This window comes from Stenella coeruleoalba, assembly GCF_951394435.1.
Source record: "Stenella coeruleoalba genome assembly, chromosome: 3".
Classification (NCBI taxonomy): Eukaryota; Metazoa; Chordata; class Mammalia; order Artiodactyla; family Delphinidae; genus Stenella; species Stenella coeruleoalba.
The window spans coordinates 91,375,878-91,396,138 of record NC_137148.1 but is presented as its reverse complement, the minus strand read 5'-3'; the positions used below and the strand labels follow the sequence as shown (position 1 = coordinate 91,396,138).

At 40.0% G+C, this 20,261-nt stretch overlaps 1 protein-coding gene across 1 annotated transcript in view; it reads right to left on the bottom strand.

Annotated features, from left to right (window-relative positions):
• Positions 1-20,261, bottom strand: part of REEP5 (receptor accessory protein 5) — a 43,070-nt gene that overhangs the window by 5,581 nt on the left and 17,228 nt on the right. Inside the window, exons 3-4 of the mRNA XM_079918784.1 lie at positions 11,312-11,450; positions 1,134-1,302 (exon numbers count right to left, since the gene is read on the bottom strand). Of these exons, the coding sequence (XP_079774910.1) occupies positions 1,134-1,302; positions 11,312-11,450 (308 nt within the window). The remainder of the gene's footprint in view (positions 1-1,133; positions 1,303-11,311; positions 11,451-20,261) is intronic.

The window sequence follows — 20,261 nt, the reverse complement described above, 5'->3', positions numbered from 1 at the left end:
AGGATCTGACTTCTTACCTCCTACTGCTACCACTACAAACAAGCCACCACCACCACCTTCAGCCAAATCACCGCAATAACCTTTTATCTGGTCTCCTGATTTCCTTCTTGTCCCCCTTCAGTCTATTCTTAATACAGTGGCCAACATAAGCCTGTTCCAACAGAGGACGAATCATGTTGCTCCTTTGCTCACAGTTCTCCAGTGGCACCCCAGCTCACGCCCATCTCACGCAGAATAAAAGCCCAAAGCCCTTACAGCAGCCTGGAGGGTACTATATGATCTGTCCTCTTCCAGCTCCACTCCCCAGCCTCTCTGACCTTGTCTCCTTCAACTCTCCCTCTAGGTCACCCCCTGCCAATCGTACTCTGCCCACTCCCGGCTTTTGCACATGCCGTTTCTTCTATCTGCAGCTTTCTTCCCCACGGTTCCTACCCTTAACACTTTCAACTTGGACTCAGTACAGCCTTCTTTGTGAGGATTTGCTACATCACTCTATTGAAAATTGTAAGCTTCCCATCAGCCCCTGGCACTCTCTATCTTTCTATCTGCTTAATCTTTCTCTGTATCATCTGCTAAGTATGCCATATAACTTGCTTTTCAATGGTATTGTCTCTCTCTTTCTCTCAACAAGATTGTAACCTTCATGAGTTCACTATGGTCCATTGGTCTGTCTGGTTCCCTGGTTCATGCCCAGTGCTATGAACATGCTTGGCACATATCAAGCACCTCTACAAATAAGTATTTGAATGAAAGGATCAGGAGAGCTGAGAGAGAGGGCATTCTCTTGGCCCTCTAACAAAAGCGGTGTGAACAGCATATTAAGCAGTTCAACCTGAAATGAAATAAAGAGATGGCACTTGTGTATAAATACAGATGACTCTCTGAAATCTCTACCCACCAAAGGAAAGTCATTTTTCCTAAAGTGCTGACCGAATGATGTGTTTTATGTGACATGGCAGAAGAATGTCGGGAAAAGTAAAGGCAACAGGCAAAGTCTTGGGAAAGAAATCCCGGACTAGCCCTGGCACACAGCTGAGGAAAGGTTATAGGACACAAAGTGAGGAAGCTTGTTACGTGGGCTCAGTATATCCCATGTCCTCTCACACGCTGAATCAGCTGTCCCCGAGCCATACCTTCTTTAGAGATGGCATCTGCAGTCTCTTTGGCTTTGTCCTTCAAGTCATTCACCATGTTGTCTACCTGCGACTCGTGCTTCAGGAATAAAGGACGGATGATGCGCGTGTAGAGCAGGTCCGCTCCGTTGGCCGGGCTGGGAGCCATGCACCACAACAGGAAGCCACACTGCACAGAGGAGAGGCAGCATGGTGACAGAGTGCAGCGGCATCTGACAACACACGCTGCCACCACTACTCTGGGGATGGCACTGCCTCTGCTATTTGCCCCAACAGCATTTCCAGTGTTTCCTGCAGGATACAGGTGCACTTTTCTTAGATGGAAAAAACATGACAAATAATGACCTAGTAAGGAAAAGCTGAGACTGACAAAGAAAGGCAAAACACACCAAGTCCAGCAGCTTAACTTCCTTCCTAACTTGGACCACTTTTTAGTTGACAGTTACAAGAGACTTTTATTAATTATAACTCTTAATCAATTAAAAAAGTAGTATTTATCTGTGTGTGTAAACCCTGTCCACGTAGGTATCTATGAGGCTTGTTCTCAACAGGCTTACCTCAGTAAGTTTGTCACCTTTATTCATCCTGTTATAGAAAAAAATATCCTGGCCATTCTTGAATTCTTCCCTTAGTGGGATCTCAGTTTTGGGTAGATCTTAGCCTTCAAGGAATCTTTACAGTCAGCTGTTCATCATCTTTCACCTTGAATGTAGATATTATCCCTAACTCTTTCTTTATGGCTCTACTTTGCTATTGAGATGAAAAATTGACAAGAGTTCTACCCTAAAAACTTACACAACAAGAATTGTCACACTATGTTTACTTTGAAAAACCTTTACTGTTTATTCAAATGATAAACAACTCAGCACTTTAAGTTGTCCAAGCAATTTATTCCTCTATAATATAATGAATGAGCGAAAAAGGGAACATTCAGAATGATATGCTCATTTCCCTAGAATGTTTGATAAACAGCATACTGTGTTCTTTCAGCTTAAAAGCTTCTAACTATATTGTATTCCACACAGCATAGGTGACTCTAAAAAACAGGAGTCATTTCTTGAGATTCCAATTCTGTAGTTTTTACTTCTCCTCCTTAAAGTAAAATCCTTTCAACTTCTTATGCCATATATATATTTAATTCTACAGTCCTTTTACTCCAAACCAAAGAATGTATTCAAATAATCAAGAAGCTACGTTCCTTTCTAACATGGTCTTTTAAGTTTGCTCTAGAGATGCAAACCTGCTAAGGGGCTACTACTAATGACAGAGAGCTTGAGTTAAAATGCACACATTTGTGCCCAAAGCTCACCCCAGCAGTACCACGTTGGCTCTGAGAAATTTCCATTACACTTTGAACTATGACACTCAAAATACGAAACAAAATGCAGGTTCTAAACAGATTAGGGTCGGGGGGCGAGCTTTCAAAAGACAGGGGTTACCAGACTGGATTTTAAAAAAACAAAACTATGGCTGTATGTTTCTGATAAGAAACACACCAGAGATAAAACCAATTAGGAACACTGAAAATAAGGAGATGAAAAAAGATGTATCTGACAAATACCAACTCTCAAATTAGCTCACATATTATAGTAATATTAATAGTACGTAAACATAAGGCAAAATAAGTAAACAGTGATAAAGAAGGAAAGCAGTTTGTCAAGAACAATTTGCCTGAAGCTATATATCTTTGAAATACGTAAATATATATAGCATTGTATTTTTTATATTTACAATTATATAAATTTTAATTTTTATAATTATGTAGTTTATAATTATATATCACTTCCAAATATAGCTTTGAAATGTATAAACTTGAAAGTCAGAATTATATAGATAAATGGACAAAATCCACAATCGATTTTTAACATTTCCATCAGAAATTGATATATCAAAAAACTAGAAATCAGTAAGAATACAAAGCAAAATACACAATTTAAAATCTTGATCTAAAGATATACACAGATCTCTCCACCCAACAAACTGGGGACTAAGAGAATTGTATACTACAGTATACAGAGGTAAGAGAACTGGGCTCAGAAAAACTGGTTCCAATCTTCTTACTAGCTGGGAAAACCTTGTGCAAGTTACTTAATTGCTTAAGTCTGTTTTGACTCTATAAAAAAAATATATATATATTAAAAGAAATTTTAAAAAATCTACCTCATACAGATTTTGTAAGAAAATAAGAAACACTTTGAGCATCTAGCATAGTAAGGCTCTGTCCCTCTCCCAAGAATACTGTGTCTTCTACCAACATCCGTGAAACAGTAACAAGCTACCTCATTAGAGCTTTAAACCAGGTAAAATCAAATCCCAGGACCAACACACACCCTTTTTAAACAATTATTTTGTTCTTACCTCTCCTTTTACTACCTGAAATGAAATTCAAAGTCATGACATACTTACATACACAATTACAAAAAAAAAAAAAAAAATAGTTTTCTAACTGGAATATAAAGAAAAAAAAAGTGAAAGTAATTTATAAAAAAACAATGTATTTTAAAGTGTAAATATTCAAGCCAAACTGTATTAGAAAACAATATAAAATAATAAGTAGAATCAGTGACTATTAACAGCTACAGACAAAATTTTCTCTATGTATTCCCCAAAGGTTGCCTCCTTTCCATATCAGAGAATTCAGCCAAATGCAATTCACTGCCACAATCTCCAAGTTATGATACCAAGCCAGCCCTCTCTTCACCTCTCCCACCCCTTACGTGCGACAGACTCCAAAACTCATTTACTGAAAATGGGATGTTCAGAGTTAGGAAAGCAAAGGATGGGAAAGCATGGCAGTAGGCAGGGGAAGGGCAAAGATTCAGACTGGCCATCTCGTAGTCTCACTACAGCTGTGTGTGCAACCACCCGAAACTCCAGTGAGCCCGCACAGACACACAGTGGCAAGTAAGACCTTCTGTTACAGGTCCAAGCTCTTAAATGAAGCCAGTTCCTTGAAATATCCTCAGTCTTTAGTGTGTGTGTGTAGCTCCACGTTTACTTTTCGTTTTCCCAGTGACTCTGCTCCAGCACACACTGGGCTTGGCCAGCCATCCTTGTGAAGATGTGCCAGAGAAGCCTGGTTTTCTGAACTACACATTTGCATTAACCCAAAGTATGGAACGAAGTGTGACTAAGTGTGACTGCAGTTTTCACTGGCTTTAGCTTTAATGTCCTCTGCTTACAGCCAGGTTATTAACAGGCAGACCCTAGAGACCATCTCTCTAGTTGACATTTCCCTGTGGTTTTTAGTATCCAAACATTCATGTTTTCCATCATTTGTTGTTGTTGTTGTTGTTGTTTTTTCCGGCCACACACACAGCATGCGGGATCTTAGTTCCCCAACCAGGGATGGAACCTGCACCCCCTGCAGTGGAAGCGCAGAGTCTTAACCGCTGGACCACCAGGGAAATCCCTCCATCAGTTGCTTATATAGGTAACGCTAATACACACACACACACCTAAAACTTAATAAAACAATTTAGACAAGATGATATACAGGAAAAGGAAAAGTTACATTCTTGACAGAACATCGGAATTCTGTGTGGACATTGTGAAGAGAATGAAGTGTCCAAGGGGATGTGCCATGTACTACTTACTGCAAACAAAGCAATAGTTTCCCACCAACTATATTAACTATTTGGAGCGCAGGAACTATTTGGATTTAGTTTTTAGCATCTAACATCCAATATATTTGTTATTTATACAGGGGCATCTTGCTGTATTAATATTTAGGAAATTGGCATGGAGTTTTAAATTGACATGTAATACATTTTAATTTTTATTATTTAAAATTGTAAGAAATAGTCTCCTGGCTGGTATTCCTACGTAGAATATCTAATTGTCAGGAATGGATTATTGATGTAGACACACATGCCCATAGGCCTCAAGGTGAAGTAGAAATGACTCACTGGGTTAAGAATCAGGAGAGCTGGTATCTGTTCTATGACTTTAGGTAAATCAAACAACCTCTCTAAGAGTCGATTTTCTCTTCTGCAGGATTTTTAGGAAAGTCACAAATTAAGAAACGTACAAGATAGTAGTAGTATTACCAAGTCCTACAGTTCTTACTGTTGTTGAAAAATCTCTGAAATATTACCTGCCTATGCAGATAACAGCCCTTCAGCAACCCAGAAAAGCTGATTCATTCACCTTTTCTGGATGAATTAAGCATGGCTACCAGACAGGACCAGAGCCAAGACTCTACATTTTTGTACCTCTGCAATGTGATTAACTTTATAGGCTATTCTCCAGGCTGTTTAGTTAGTTCTTTCTGGTACCCTCTAGCTATCGTCTTGAGACAATAAAATAATTACTGCTCTTTACCCACATCGTGAGCATTTTCCAGTTCTCATATGAAGTAACTTTCTTGTATTAAAAATAAAGTTAATTACTATTCAACTCTCAAGGTGATATTCAGCCACCAGCTTTTAAAAGTCCCTTTTCTTAATCTATGTAACTACTCTACAGCCGAGGAATACCCTGAGCTACACAGATCTGGCCATCCTTTTAATCAAGCTGCCCTCAAAGTGCCAGCTGACGAAACTTCCAACGGCAAACACAAGCCCACTCAGACACAGAGTTCAGACAAAGAGTCCGGCCATGCCATTTCAACTCAACTCTCGGCACTATTAGCAATGACACACTAAATCCTTAAATTACAAATTACAACAGGCCAGATAATTCTGTCAATGATTCTAATGCTGTCACTATTCAATTTTCCCCTAGAAGAGGTATTTCCAAGGTAGGGATATATTTAATATGCACGGTTTGGGACTAGCCTGGTGAGAACTGAGAGTTAATGCCAGAAAAAATGTATTTCAACACTGACTTCCTGGTATGCTGCAATCACTTGATCAAAAACAGAAGCCTTGGGAAGCCTTTGCAACACAGCCACGAGAATAGCGAGAATAGTAATGAGCTAAAGTTAAAACAGACTGCTCAGCATGCACAAATGAAAGGTAAAAACGAACATGTGAAGGGGAAGATTTTTCTATCTTTTTTGCCTCCTACAAAGTTAAGAAGAGAAATGTTATGCTCTTTGTCAATGGGTGAAACGATACAGGTGACGGTCTGGATCAGGACTTAAACTTGCCAAAATTTATTCAACCTTTATTTTTAAAATAAATCTAGAAGATGATTCAAATGAGAGTAAAGATGAGGTGCAAAGATACTCATTGTAGCATTAGTTAAAATAGCAAGATAAATATCCTAAATGTCTATTAACTGGGGAATGAATACATTATCACCTATAATGGATTAGACATTTATGTCAAAGAATATTGAATGAGAAAATACTCATAATATTGTGTTAACTGAAAAAAAGTGAGTTATAGAATCATATATATATCATTGGTCCCCAACCTTTTTGCTACCAGGGACCGGTTTCGTGGAAGACAACAATTTTTCCGCGGGGGGCGGGAGGTGTGGTTCAGGTGATAACGCAAGCGATGGGAAGCAGCAGATGAAGCTTCACTCGCTCGCCCGCCACTCACCTCCTGCTCTGTGGCCCGGTTCCCAACAGGCCACGGACTGGTGCTGGTCCGTGGCCTGGGGGTTGGGGACCCCTGATATATATGGTTTCAACCATACATAGATGGTTAAGACAATAACAACTGTCTTACATCAAGCAATTTATCTGCACATTAAAAAAGAAAAGGAAGACTACCCTAAGATGATACCAGTGGTAGTCTTCCAAATACTATTTTCTTCCCTATCTAAAACATGCCCCAACACACATGCACACACACACAACACAAATGCAAACAGTATGACAGCAGGGATTTTGTTTTATTCACCAAAATCCCCTGACCTAGAACAGATTCTGGCACATAGAGGTTCTAAATAAATATCTGCTGAATAAAGAAATACACTACTTTCACAATCGGAGAAAAAATTTATTTTTAAATAAATACATTTATTTTTAAACCTTCCTGTTCAAAGATGGACCTCAGAGCAAAGCTCTGAACAGGCAGGATCCACTTTTTCTAGCTCAATACATTGAACAGTATCTTCTCGACTAACCCTTGATGCCTAATCATTGGTTCTTCTTGTATTCCTGCAATCTTATAGGCTGCTTTAGAAAAATGGGGGGAAAGGCCAACAACACTAATTCTGCAAAAGATAAAATAGTCAACATGGCCTTAGTTGCAGGTCTCCTTTTCATCCTCCCACACAATCACCTTGTGATTGTAGCAATGGCGCAGGTAAGATCTATGCTAGTCCTTAAAATGGGATATTCTCCTACACACTCTGCAATTCAGAGACCTTTTCTCAGTCAGTTCACTGAAGCCACTCAGAATACGCCACTAATGCAGGAAGAAAGCATTTTTATTGACAGCATAATCAATTTTCAATCATCTCAAGTATATTATCTATTTGGAACATATGCGGTAAATTCACTCTCTCATTCTGGACGCCGTGACATCAAACAGCTGGACACTCACTACTAATGGATGTGCATTTGTTTTACCGTTAGGGAGGAAAATTTGTTGCAAAGCAATTTCTGTAATGTACTTCAAAATCAAATATAAATGACTTGGTGATTATCTTTTATTTTGGATACTTTCTACCTCAAGGGGCCTCCATTAGCAGAGGCGATCAGGAGCAGGCTGAAGTCGGGCTTGTGTTTCGGAAGTCTGAGGTCAGATACTGGTGTGAGTGGTTCTGCTGACGGGATACTGTTCAGGGCAAGCAGTGGGGCCCAAGGCAAAAGCCCAATTTCCTTCTGTTAGAGACCACAATGTCACGTCACTGCCATCAGATGGATCTTATTAAGGGGTTCACAAATATTTTAAGTTTAAAATATGAACATTCAAATTAAAGATTATAAAATTATTTTTATAAATGCTAAATATCTTTGGATAACAAAAACATACGAAAAATCCAGCAATCTCTGGAATCTTAAATCTTCCCACAGACCAACTTTTTTCCCATTTGTTTTGAAGGAAAAATTTTCTGCTGTGTTACAGGCGTTCTGTGGTAACAGCATTCAAAATTAAGAGAACATCCATGTTTTCATTTAAACTTTTAAACTATTTAGCTTTTTTTTTTTTACCATAAGTGGTTTCATACTGTAATATTCTATAATTTTTTATAATTAATGAATTATGCAAAATTTCTATATCTACAAATGGATCATTTCATTTCATTTAACTGTATGGATGTACTATTAATTCATTTAACCAGTTACCAGTTGACGGACCCTGCAGGGTTTTTTCTTTTAATAACTTTTATTTATAACCAAAAATGCTGCAGTAAATGTCCTTATGCAGCTCTCTTATTCGTGGTGAAGATTTCCTAGGATGGATGCTTAGAACTGCTAGAGTATCATTTTTCATTTTGACAAGAAACTGTCAAAGCCTCCTTTAAAAAGGCTATTCCAATTTATAGCATTACCACCACACATCCATTTCCCAATATATTCACCAATACCAGATATCCTCAACCTTTTGAATACCTGCCAATGTAATGAGCAAAATATGGTATTTCACTATTTTAACTCACATTTCCCAGACCACTGACTACTCATATTTTCTTCTCTTCTGTGAAATGTCTATTTATAACCTTTGTTCATTTTTCTCCTTTTCTTCTTACTTGTAAATGTTTTTATATATTCTGGATATTAATCCCTTATCTGGTGTAAGTGTTCTAAATACATCCTCCTAGTCTGTCATGATTTTATCTTTGCTTATACTGCCCACTGTCATATAGAAATTTCTGTCTTGTTTCTATACCTCCAAGTTAAAAAACATTCTCCTATACTTTTTCTAAAACAGAGGTTTTGGCATAGAAGTCCTGCCTTGTGAGGCACTAAGGAGAACAGCTAGGGACTAAGTAGCGAGGGCAGTTCCTCCTCAAGCCCTCCTGCTCCAACCCCTAGAGCTATGAATTCCAACTTAGGAGCACCTGCTTCTAGTGCTGCTGGGGGAGCAAAGGGTGACACCTGCACCTGAAGAGCTGTTTAGTGGGGGAAGGGAATCAACTGTGGCTCTTCTGCTGCCTGGGGTTCCCCACCCTAGGACTCACACACCCCTACCCTGAGCTTATGGACTAGCATGGATCAGGGTGTGGCCTCCTCCATTCTAACACCCGATGGAACAGCTGATACTCCTGGAGGAGAAGGAACTTACAGGCCAAAATAACAAGGTATTTGAAAAGTACAACCAGTTCAAAACAGAGACAGCACAATCAACTACAGATTCTATCAGCAGCAGAAATTTTAGAAGTGAATGACCAAGAATTTAAAAACAGCTATACTAAAAGAAATACAGAGACATGAAAGAAGAACAAGAAAACATAGGGAAGAGCCATGCAAAACTACTAGGTATGAAAAATACAACAACTGAAATAACACAATGTATGGCATAAACAGCAGAATGGAACAAAACTGAAAATTGGAAGATCGGATTGAGAAAATCTCCCAGAAAGAAGGAAAATACAAATAAATATGTTTGGAAAATAGGTAAGGCCAGAGGAAAAGAAAAAATATATCCATAATTAGCAAGAATTAAAAATCAAGGTAATATCAACGTAGTGGCGGCTGCGGGGAAGGAGACCAAAGGATGACAGAGCTTCCGCTATCTAATTTCCTGTAACTACATTTCTTCAGATAGAAAATTTAAAAAGCAAGTAAATAGAAATGTAGACATTAGGACAAATTAAAATAACAAGGACACTCAAAATAGGCCTAAATATAGAAATAAGGAAACAATTATTGATTCCGGGGAAACTAAAAAACTGCAGCAACACTGCATGTACATTATATATATACTATATGGCCCAACTAAACAGTGCTTAACAAGTCATAATAATAAAAGCGGTGAAGCCCTATCTAACCAAAATTATCCCTGAGGAAGATGAGGACATCTTTTATTACTATCAAGCCTGCATGTGTGGCAGGGAGGAAGGAGGAAAGAAAGCCAAATCCTTATCTTCCGGTGGGAATCAAGGGCTAATGTGTAGGGACTTCCCTTGGTGGTCCAGTGGTTAAAACTCTGTGCTCCCAATGCAGGGGGCCCAGGTTCTATCCCTTGTCAGGAAACTAGATCCCGCAGATATGCCACAACTAAGACCTGGCGCAGCCAAATAAATAAATAAAAGAGCTAACGTGTAAAACATAAAAATTAAAAGGTAACTAAACAAGGATATTATTTAGAAACAGAGGTAAATGACAAAATAATCTGTCATAAATGAAGGGACAGCGGTTGCTTTTAAGGAAAGGCAATATAAGGGGCAGGAGTGTAGATCATCAAAACTCTTCCAGAGCTATTTGAGTCTTTAAACTATGTCATGTGTAACCCTTACTAAAGCAAATACTTAAGAGTATGAGGGAAAAGAAGAGGACCCAGAATTCATAAGAGCTGGACTCACCACCCTCGGCAGCTTGGGAAGTCTGGGTCGGTGAACCTGAGGAACTATTTACAACCTATGCAACTAACCGGAAGCAAGCCTCTTCCACGGAAGACACCTGAGGAATCAACTGAAGACAGTCTGTCCCATTTAAGAAAAAGAACCAACCACTCTATCAAAAGATGCAAACTTTTCATTGTCATGTGCCTTGGAGGCCAAGGCTGGAGGTGATACAGGTGCCATTAGGGACGAGTTCAACGTCCTACTCCCTTTCCTCACACAGTAGTAGCCGAGGAGAGTTCTCTGGCAAACAACGCTTGGCAGGGCTGATCCCAGACTACTGCACCTGCCAGAGTTATTAAAATGACTTCCTCAGAGAGCCCGTTTCACGTCTGCTTTTTCCAAACCGATTAAGAAATAAGTATTTTTTTCCAGAAATAATGACTCCAGCACACCACTGTGAGTGACTGATGACCTGGTAAAATTTGCAATGTTGACGCATCAAACACAGACAACAGAGCATGAAGAGAGGATCTTGGCAAAGAGCAATGCTTGTGCTAGTTCACGGTATTTCCATCTTTTATTACTATCAAACACATTGTAAAGATACAATTGCTTTGGCTGTTTCCAAGATAATATACAAAATAAGTTAGACATGTTGAATCCTGTCTTCCTGTTTATTAATCTAAGGCAGAGCCACAGATGTCCAACATTCAAGCATCTGTTCCTATTCCTTGTATAGAGGTCCTGAGATGGAGTTTATTTCAGGGGTAGGGCGCAAAGCAAAAACACAGATGGAAGAAAATGGCAGTTCAGGAAAGCCAACGTACCTTCAGCATGTAGTAGAAGGGGAACCATGACAGGAAGAGGTCAGAGAAGAATTCGGCAATGCTGAACACACCATACACTACCCAGTAGGTCAGCCACTGGGTATCATCTTCTTTGTTTGGACTCTCTATCGCTTTAATTCTGAAAGGCAATACAAAACCAAGTGTATCATGTAGTAAGATCTCAATGAGACATTTTCAAACATACTTTCACAGCTGCCCTCCAACACCAACTGAGAAACTCAGGCAAATGTATGCATCATGTCACTAGATGCAAAAGTACAACATGAAAACAGGCAGCAATGTAGAGATGTCAGGACAAGCCATTATAACTACCTGTTACCAGTTCTCTGGTTACCAGAGAAACCAGCACCAGTTGTCCCCTGGATCTCTACTCTGCTTGAGTCTCCACCAAGGCTCCAGGAAATACCACCAATGACTGGGAACTAGAGTAATCCCCACTCTCAAGTGGGGTCCTGCCACTAGGGATATATCAATAATTCACTCATGTAACTCAGTTCTTATGCACTTTTAATAACTGAAGTACATCATGGTGAGGAGGCATTCCATAAAAGACCTTCTGGAACATAGTTTAGGCACTGTCCAAAGTTCACAACACACTTCATTACAAAGAGGTGAAAACAAACATCATGGTGTCCATTTGGTTTCGACTGACATTATGTGATCCTCAGGCTGTGACCTTTCCTCCTCTTATCAGTTAATATGACTTTCTCAGTATCAACTACTGCTTAAACAAAATTTACTCTGTAAATGAATAGAACTAAATTTAAAATAACCTTCTTTTACTTCTGAATCACAGGAATTTCTTCCAGTCCTGGGAATCCTTTCATTCTAAACCTCAATTCCATAATCTTTTATCCTATCCTAATACATGCCTGGATACTTATTGTAACTGAGCTGGACTACAACAGTAAACTAGAAGAAACCTGAATCTTGTTTAGCCTATGCGATGGGTTAACTATTAAAAATACATTGGCTACTTGGTAACACGGGTTCACCAAAGAGACAGGCTGATGAATCATGCTGAGTCATCCCCTAAGAAAGCCTCTGAATTAATTGGAAGTAGCTGTGTGTGTAGGTGTGAGTGCCTGCATGAGTGTTTTAAGAAGATGACTGAGCAGGGAAAAGTTATAGCTGAATGAGATGACTGCTAATGAGGAAAAGGAGAGGAGGGAGTGATTAAATGAATGCTGCTTTGAACGTCAAGAATAAACACAGAATCATAAAATGAATTGAAGACAGCTAATTATAAAATAATGGCTTCTCACATGTGGACTGTGTTTGTGTTTTAGCTTTCCTCAGGTAGAAGCTAGCTGATGTAATAGAAGGCCAAAGGAAAAGCGTAGGCAAGCATGTGAACCAAAGAACTAAAAAATGTATACCCTTTACACGTAAGGTTTTTTTCCCCTCTGCGCTTTATTTGGTATAGAATATGGTTTACCTATTTATATTTAAGTGGATTTTTAAAGTTATCATTACGGTAAAAACTTGTTTCTTACACATCCATCCTGGGCAGAGGGGATACATAGTTATATTTCACTTAAGGTCTTAGTTTTGGGAACCAAAGCAGTCCATGACTAAACAGCAAACACACATCCACACACAAATTCAACTGAAACAAACATTTATGAAACCACTGATATTTTCAATTCCATTCTATGTCATTATTATTTTTTTATTGTAGTTGATTTACAATGTTGTGTTAGTTTCTGGTGTATAGCGAAGTGATTCAGTTATATATATGTGTATGTATATATACTTTTTAATATTCGTTTCCATTATAATTTATTATAAGACATTGAATGTAGTTCCCTGTGCTATACAGTAGGACCTTGTTGTTGTTTATCTATTTTATATATAATAGTTTGTATCTGCTAATCCCAAACTCCTAATTTATCCCTCCCCACCCCCACTCCCCCTTGGCAACCACAAGTCTGTTCTCTATGTCTGTGTGTCTGTTTCTGTTTTGTAGATAAGTTCATCTGTGTCATATTTTAGATTCCACATATAAGTGATATCATATGGTATTTGTCTTTCTCTGTCTGACTTCACTTAGTATGATAATCTCTAGGTCCATCCATGTTGCTGAAAATGGCATTGTTTCGTTCTTTTTTATGGCTGAGTAATATTCCATTGTGTATATATAGATATATGTAGATAGATAGATAGATAGATATACACAGACACACACCACATCTTCTTTATCCATTCATCTGTTGATGGATATTTAAGTTGCTTCCATGCTTTGGCTATTGTGAATAGTGCTGCTATGAACACTGGGATATGCATATCTTTTCCAATTATAGTTTTATCTGGATATATGCCCAAGAGTGGGATGGCTGGATCATATGGCAACTCTATTTTTAGTTTTTTGAGCAATCTCCACACTGTTTTCCATAGTGGCTGCACAATTTACACTCCCACCAACAGTGTAGGAGGGTTCCCTTTTCTCCACACCCTCTCCAGCATTTGTTATTTGTGGACTTTTTAATGATGGCCATCCTGACTGGTATGAGATGGTACCTCATTGTAATTTTGATTTGCGTTTCTCTAATAATTAATAATGTTGAGTATCTTTTCATGTACCTAGTGGCCATCTGTATGTCTTCTTTGGAGAAATGTCTATATAAGGTTCTGCCCATTTTTAATTGGGTTGTTTGTTTTTTTGTTATTGAGTTGTATGAGCTGTTTGTATATTTGGGAAATTAATCCCTTGTCAGTCGTATTGTCTGCAAATATTTTCTCCCATTCTTTATTCTATCTTTTCATTTTGCTGATGGTTTCCTTTGCTGTGCAAAAGCTTATAAGTTTGATTAGGTCCCATTTGGGTTTTTTTGCTTTAATATTGCCTTGGAAAACTGTTATGTCATTATTATTATTTTTATTTATTTATTTTATTTATTTTTGGCTGTGTTGTGTCTTCGTTTCTGTGCGAGGGCTTTCTCTAGTTGTGGCAAGCGGGGGCCACTCTTCATCGCAGTGCGTGGGCCTCTCACTATCGCAGCCTCTCTTGTTGCGGAGCACAGGCTCCAGACGCGCAGGCTCAGTAGTTGTGGCTCACGGGCCTAGTTGCTCCGTGGCATATGGGATCCTCCCAGACCAGGGCTTGAACCTGTGTCCCCTGCATTAGCAGGCAGATTCTCAACCACTGCGCCACCAGGGAAGCCCTGTTATGTCATTATTTTTAAGATGTTAGTCAAGATCCACAGATTCAAAAACAGAAAAACTAACAGTTCAAGTTCAGTCTCTCAAGGAATAAGCTCCCTAACTTATCAACAATATGAATTCAGAAGTTTCCATGCTGATACACTTGGAACACTCTATAGTAACACTGAAAAGTAGGAAGAACTCAAAATTGAGCACACATATTGAACACAACTTTGTAGAAAAGCAAGGCCTGGGAAAAAAGATAGGAAAAGATCACAGAGTCTCATTAAGGTAAAGAGAATTTTTAAATAGAACTTCTATTATTGAAGCAGTTAATTATTGTTTTAATTAAAAATACCACAATGTTCATTTTTTAAAATGTGTCTACATGTCATAACATCATAAGCTAGTCAGAACAAGAAAGAACACAGAAGATAGTCTAACCCACTCAGTGTACAGTTGAGGAACCTAAGACTCAAAGAGGTAAGAAGAAAAGCGCTTAATACCGGGATTTCCTGAACGCTATTTATGTATATACTGTCTTGTCCAAATGCGTGGATGCAAAATTGTGATTTATAAGCAAAATATATATTTGGTCATTCCAAAGACCAAAATATAGTTCTCCTATATATTTGGTCTTCATCCAGGTTCCTGCACAGCTCCCCAAACCCTTGCAATTTCTGAAGTGTTGAGAGGGATAAAGGTGTCTTTTGTTATGTTAATGAGGTGACTTTTATAAAGCACATAAGGAGGGGAGCTGGACATCCCTGGAGCCAACTATGTGATTAGAGGGCTGGAACTTTCAGTCCCATCGCTGACCTCTGGGGAGGGGAAGGGGCTGGAGGTTAAATCGATCACCAACGGCCAATGATTTAGTCAGTCATGACTATGTAATGAAGCCTCCATAAAACCCCAAAGGACAGCTTTTTGTCCCTTTTCAGAGAGCTTCCATGTTGGGGAACCACAATGCTTCCTTGTGCTACTCATGCTGGACCGCAAACTCCATGAGGACGAAAGTTCCTTTGTTTGGGACCTCGCCTATGTATCTCTTCATCTGGCTATCGATTTGTTTCCTTTTACAATATATTGGTAATCTAGTGAGTAAACGGTTTTCCTGAGTTCTGTGAGCCATTCTAATTGAACCTGAAGAGGGGGACGTCGGGACCTCTGATTTATAGCCAGTTGGTCAGAAGCACAGGTTAACAACCCAGGCTTGTTACTGGTGTCTGAAGTGGAAGGCAGTCTTGTTGGACTGAGCCCTTTACCTGTGCAATTTGATTCTATCTCCAGGTAGAAGGTGACAGAACTGAGTTGAACTCTCAGACTCTCTGCTGGCATCTGAGAATTGCTTGTTGGTGTGGAGAAGCCTTCGAATTTGGCCCTCTGCACATGGGTGATTCTTTGACAATGTGCTCTACTGCCATGTACCTATGCTAAATGGTATTTCAACTCGCGTATCAGAATGAGGATGTATCAACTTTTCAGGCAACACAGGGGATTCAAGAAATCCTAAGATGCGGTCTCTATCCTTAGGTCATGTGTAGTTTTTGGTCTTTAGCCAAAGTGGCAAAGCTAAAGAATGGGAAGGGTAGGAACCTAATAATTCCTTCAGAATAGCCCTATGGAATAGGTAACGTTATTCTCATTTTTGAGAGGAAGAAACTGAGGCTTAGGGAAGAAAAATAACGTTGCAGGGCACCCAGCTGCAACAGCAGAGACTGGGTTTACACCCAAGACTAACTCCAACAAAGCCTGTGTCTGTTTCTCTATCCCAAGCTGTTTTCCTAATTGGGAGAACCACTCACTACCCGACTGCACAGCACTTAGCAAAGTGTCTGGTGCTAAGTGGGCAGCTACTAAATATTTATTGCATAAATATAAATACAAAAGGAGGTCATAATCTTACTTTTGGAAGGAACCAGAGTTCTCTGTTGGAGAAAATCAAGGCTTAGAAAGGTTAACTTGGGCACAGAGCAAACAGGAGAAAAGGTCATAGTCTCAACATCCAGATTCCTAAAGGACCATTCCACCCTCCATCCTGCTTCCTTGAGGTGGGGGGATCATTAGAAGTGAACAGGATGGGACTTCCCTGGTGGCTCAGTGGTTAAGAATCCACCTGCCAATGCAGGGGATATGGGTTCGAGCCCTGCTCCAGGAAGATCCCACATGCCATGGAGCAACTAAGCCCGTGCACCACAACTACTGAGGCTGCACTCTAGAGCCCGTGAGCCACAACTACTGAAGCTTGAGCGCCTACAGCCCGTGCTCTGCAACAAGAGGAGCCACTACAATGAGAAGCCTGCGCACCGCAAGGAAGAGTAGCCCCCGCTCGCTCCAACTAGAGGAAGCCCACGCACAGCAATGAAGACCCAACACAGCCAAAAATAAATTAATTAATTAATTATTTAAAAAAAGTGAACAGGATGGTATTCTGAGTTGGTGCCCCAACCCCCGGGCCGTGGACTGGGTACCAGTCCGTGGCCTGTTAGGAACCGCACCACACAGTAGGAGGGGAGCAGCAGGTGAGCGACTGAAGCTTCATCTTCTGCTCCCCATCACTCCCTGTCGCTCACATTACCGCTCGAACCATCCCCCGCCCCGTCCATGGAAAAACTGTCTTCCACGAAACCAGTCCCTGGTGCCAAAAAGGTTGGGCTGGTTCTCAAACTTAGATGATGATCCACATCCACCTTGGGAACTTTTCAAAACTATACACGCCCAGGTCCTTCTTCAGATCTAGTGACTCAAACTCTACCATGTACAGCACAGGTATGTGCTTTTAGAAACATATGCAGGCGATCCTAACACACAGCCAAGTTTCAGAATCACTAGCTACAAGTTCCAGTTTCAGTACCACTTCGTCATGTCATTTCTAGGACAGAAAATCAAAATGATTGATTTGGGTCCCATCAGCTATAGCCAGAGGGGAGGCCACCCCTTTCCAGCAATGAATGAGAAGCCAAGAGAGAAGAAAAGCTCAATCCTAGAGGAGCTCTGAAACTGTCCCAACGGCAGCTGACAGCAATTCCACCACTCTCTCCAAAGTCCTGGGCCACTATCTCTCTAGTGCCACCTCGTCTTCAAATGGCAGGTGTCAGCAGTGACCTTGGGCTCAGAACTACTCCCAGGGGTTTGGGAAAGACACATTCACAAAAGACGGGCACCATGGTCTTACATTGCTCTCTGCCCACTGTTACTGCCACATTCTCACCACTGGCCCAAAGCCTGGCCACCTAAGCCCAGAGCTGTGGCTCCTTATTCTCTCCTGAGCCACCTGCCATGTTCTAGAGGCAGAGCTTCACCTCCCTCAAGCAGGTGGCAAAAGGAAGCAAGGCCTGGGTGAGCAGGAGATGGGCCTAGGGTGAGGAAGATGGTTGGCAATATTATGGGAGCAGCTAGCAGTTCTAAAAATTCACTGAGCAAATTAGAAATTGTAGAATGTTGAACTGGAAGATATCTTAAAGAACTAGTTCAAATTCCACATTTTATAGACACAAAAAATGAAGTTCAAAGAAGAAAGAGTGATATTAAAATGAATTTCAACTCAAACTAAAAGATTATAGAAAAAAAACAATTATAGAAGCATGTGTTTACACATTTTTTTAAGGGCAGAATGGACTGTTTAAATAAATTTAGGTATATCCATACAATGAAATATTCTGAAGCCTTTGAAAAGGACAGTAACAGGAAAAGATGTCCAAGATATAGTTTTGTGTCAAAAGAGATCACTAATTTTGTGTTTAAAAGAAAAAAGAAAGATATATTTGCATGTGTTTACAGACCAAGAATGGTATTCAGAAATATATATTTCAAGTTGTATACAGTTAATCCTGAGTATTGGGATTGTAGAATTTTACTTTTTTAAGATCTTTACAATGAGTATGTGTTATTTTTTTTAATTAAGGTACAGCCGGTGTACAATATTATATAAGTTACAAGTGTACAGTACAGAGATTCACAATTTTTAAAGGTTATATGCCATTTATAGTTATTATAAAATATTGGCTATATTCCTTGTGTTGTACAATATATTCTTATAGCTTATTTTATACCTAACAGTTTGTACCTCTTAATCCCCTACCCCTATATTGCCCCACCCCCCGTCCCTGTCCCCACTGGTAGCCACTAGTTTATTCTCTGTGAGTCTGCTCTCATGTACTATTTTTTTTTTAATTTAAGTACAGTTGATTTACAATGTTGTGTTTGTTTCAGGTGTACAGCAAAGTGAATCAGTTATACATATATAGCATGTACTACTTTAAATAATGAAAGTGAGGAAAAATATTTGTTTGGAAGGAAAAAAAACCACAGGGCACCAGACTTTTTTTTTTTATGCGGTACGCGGGCCTCTCACCGCCGCGGCCTCTCCCGCCGCGGAGCACAGGCTCCGGACGCGCAGGCCCAGCAGCCATGGCCCACGGGCCCAGCCGCTCCTCGGCACTTGGGATCCTCCCGAACTGGGGCACGAACCCGCGTCCCCTGCATCGGCAGGCGGACTCCCAACCACTGCGCCACCAGGGAAGCCCAGGGCACCAGACTTTATACAACTACTTTCTCCTATGAGACTAGGTCTCTCTTTAGGGCTTTGTTAAAAACACACACTGGGCTTCCTTGGTGGTGCAGTGGTTGAGAATCTGTCTGCTAATGCAGGGGACATGGGTTCGAGGCCCGGTCTGGGAGGATCCCACATGCGGCGGAGCAACTAGTCCCATGAGCCACAACTACTGAGCCTGCGCGTCTGGAGCCTGTGCTCTGCAACAAGAGAGGCCTCGACAGTGAGAGGCCCACGCACCGCGATGAAGAGTGGCCCCCGCTTGCCACAACTAGAGAAAGCCCTCGCACAGAAATGAAGACGCAACATAGCAAAAATAAATAAATAAATAAATAAACTCCTACCCCCAACATCTTCTTTAAAAAAAAAAACAAAAAAAAACACACTAAAGTGAACATCAGACACATTTATTTAATTTCTCTCTTGAGGAAACAGCTCGTGATTTTCTAACAAACAAACCTCTCTAACAATGATCAGACACAATCTATTGTGTTTTAGGGCATTAAAAGGGCTTCAATACACACAGAAAGGCACAGAGGGAGAAAAGAAAGTCACACGGCCCATCACATGCAATTGACTCATTCTGATTTCCTCCTTAAACAAAGCAAACTATCAAAAAATTATTAATTACACTGAACTATGAAAGAGCCAGGCTTTTCCCTTCATTTCTTCCCAGTGCTCACCTGGCTTTACATCATTTCACCATTCTTGGCTTGCAGCTTTGTATCCTGGTTCTACCACTTACTAGGTATTGGTTGGCCGAAAAGGTCATTTGGTTTTAAGTAGACACATTTTTCATTTTCACCAAGAACTTTATTGAACAACGTATTCATCAACCGAATGAACCTTTTGGCCAACCCAATACGTGACCGTGGGCAAGTTATTCTGGGCCTCAGTGTGCTCATCTGTCAAGTAGAGATGATAAACCTCATTGTGTTGCTGTGAAGATTAACTTAGTTGATACATGTTAAGCACTTAAACAGGGTAAGCACTCAGAAATATTACATTAGGTAGTAACTATAATATGGTGGTGATAGTTTATTATTATCATAGAGAGGCAAGAGATTAAAAAGAAAAGAGCAATAAGAACACTCCAGTCCTTCTGGCTAAGTAGAATGGGTAAAGGATTAACAGCATTGTTAATAAGGCTAAAGGATGATTAGGGGAATTACTCATGAATTGTACCTCACTCTCCAAATCCCAAATGCTACAGAGAGTAAATGGTTAGCTGAA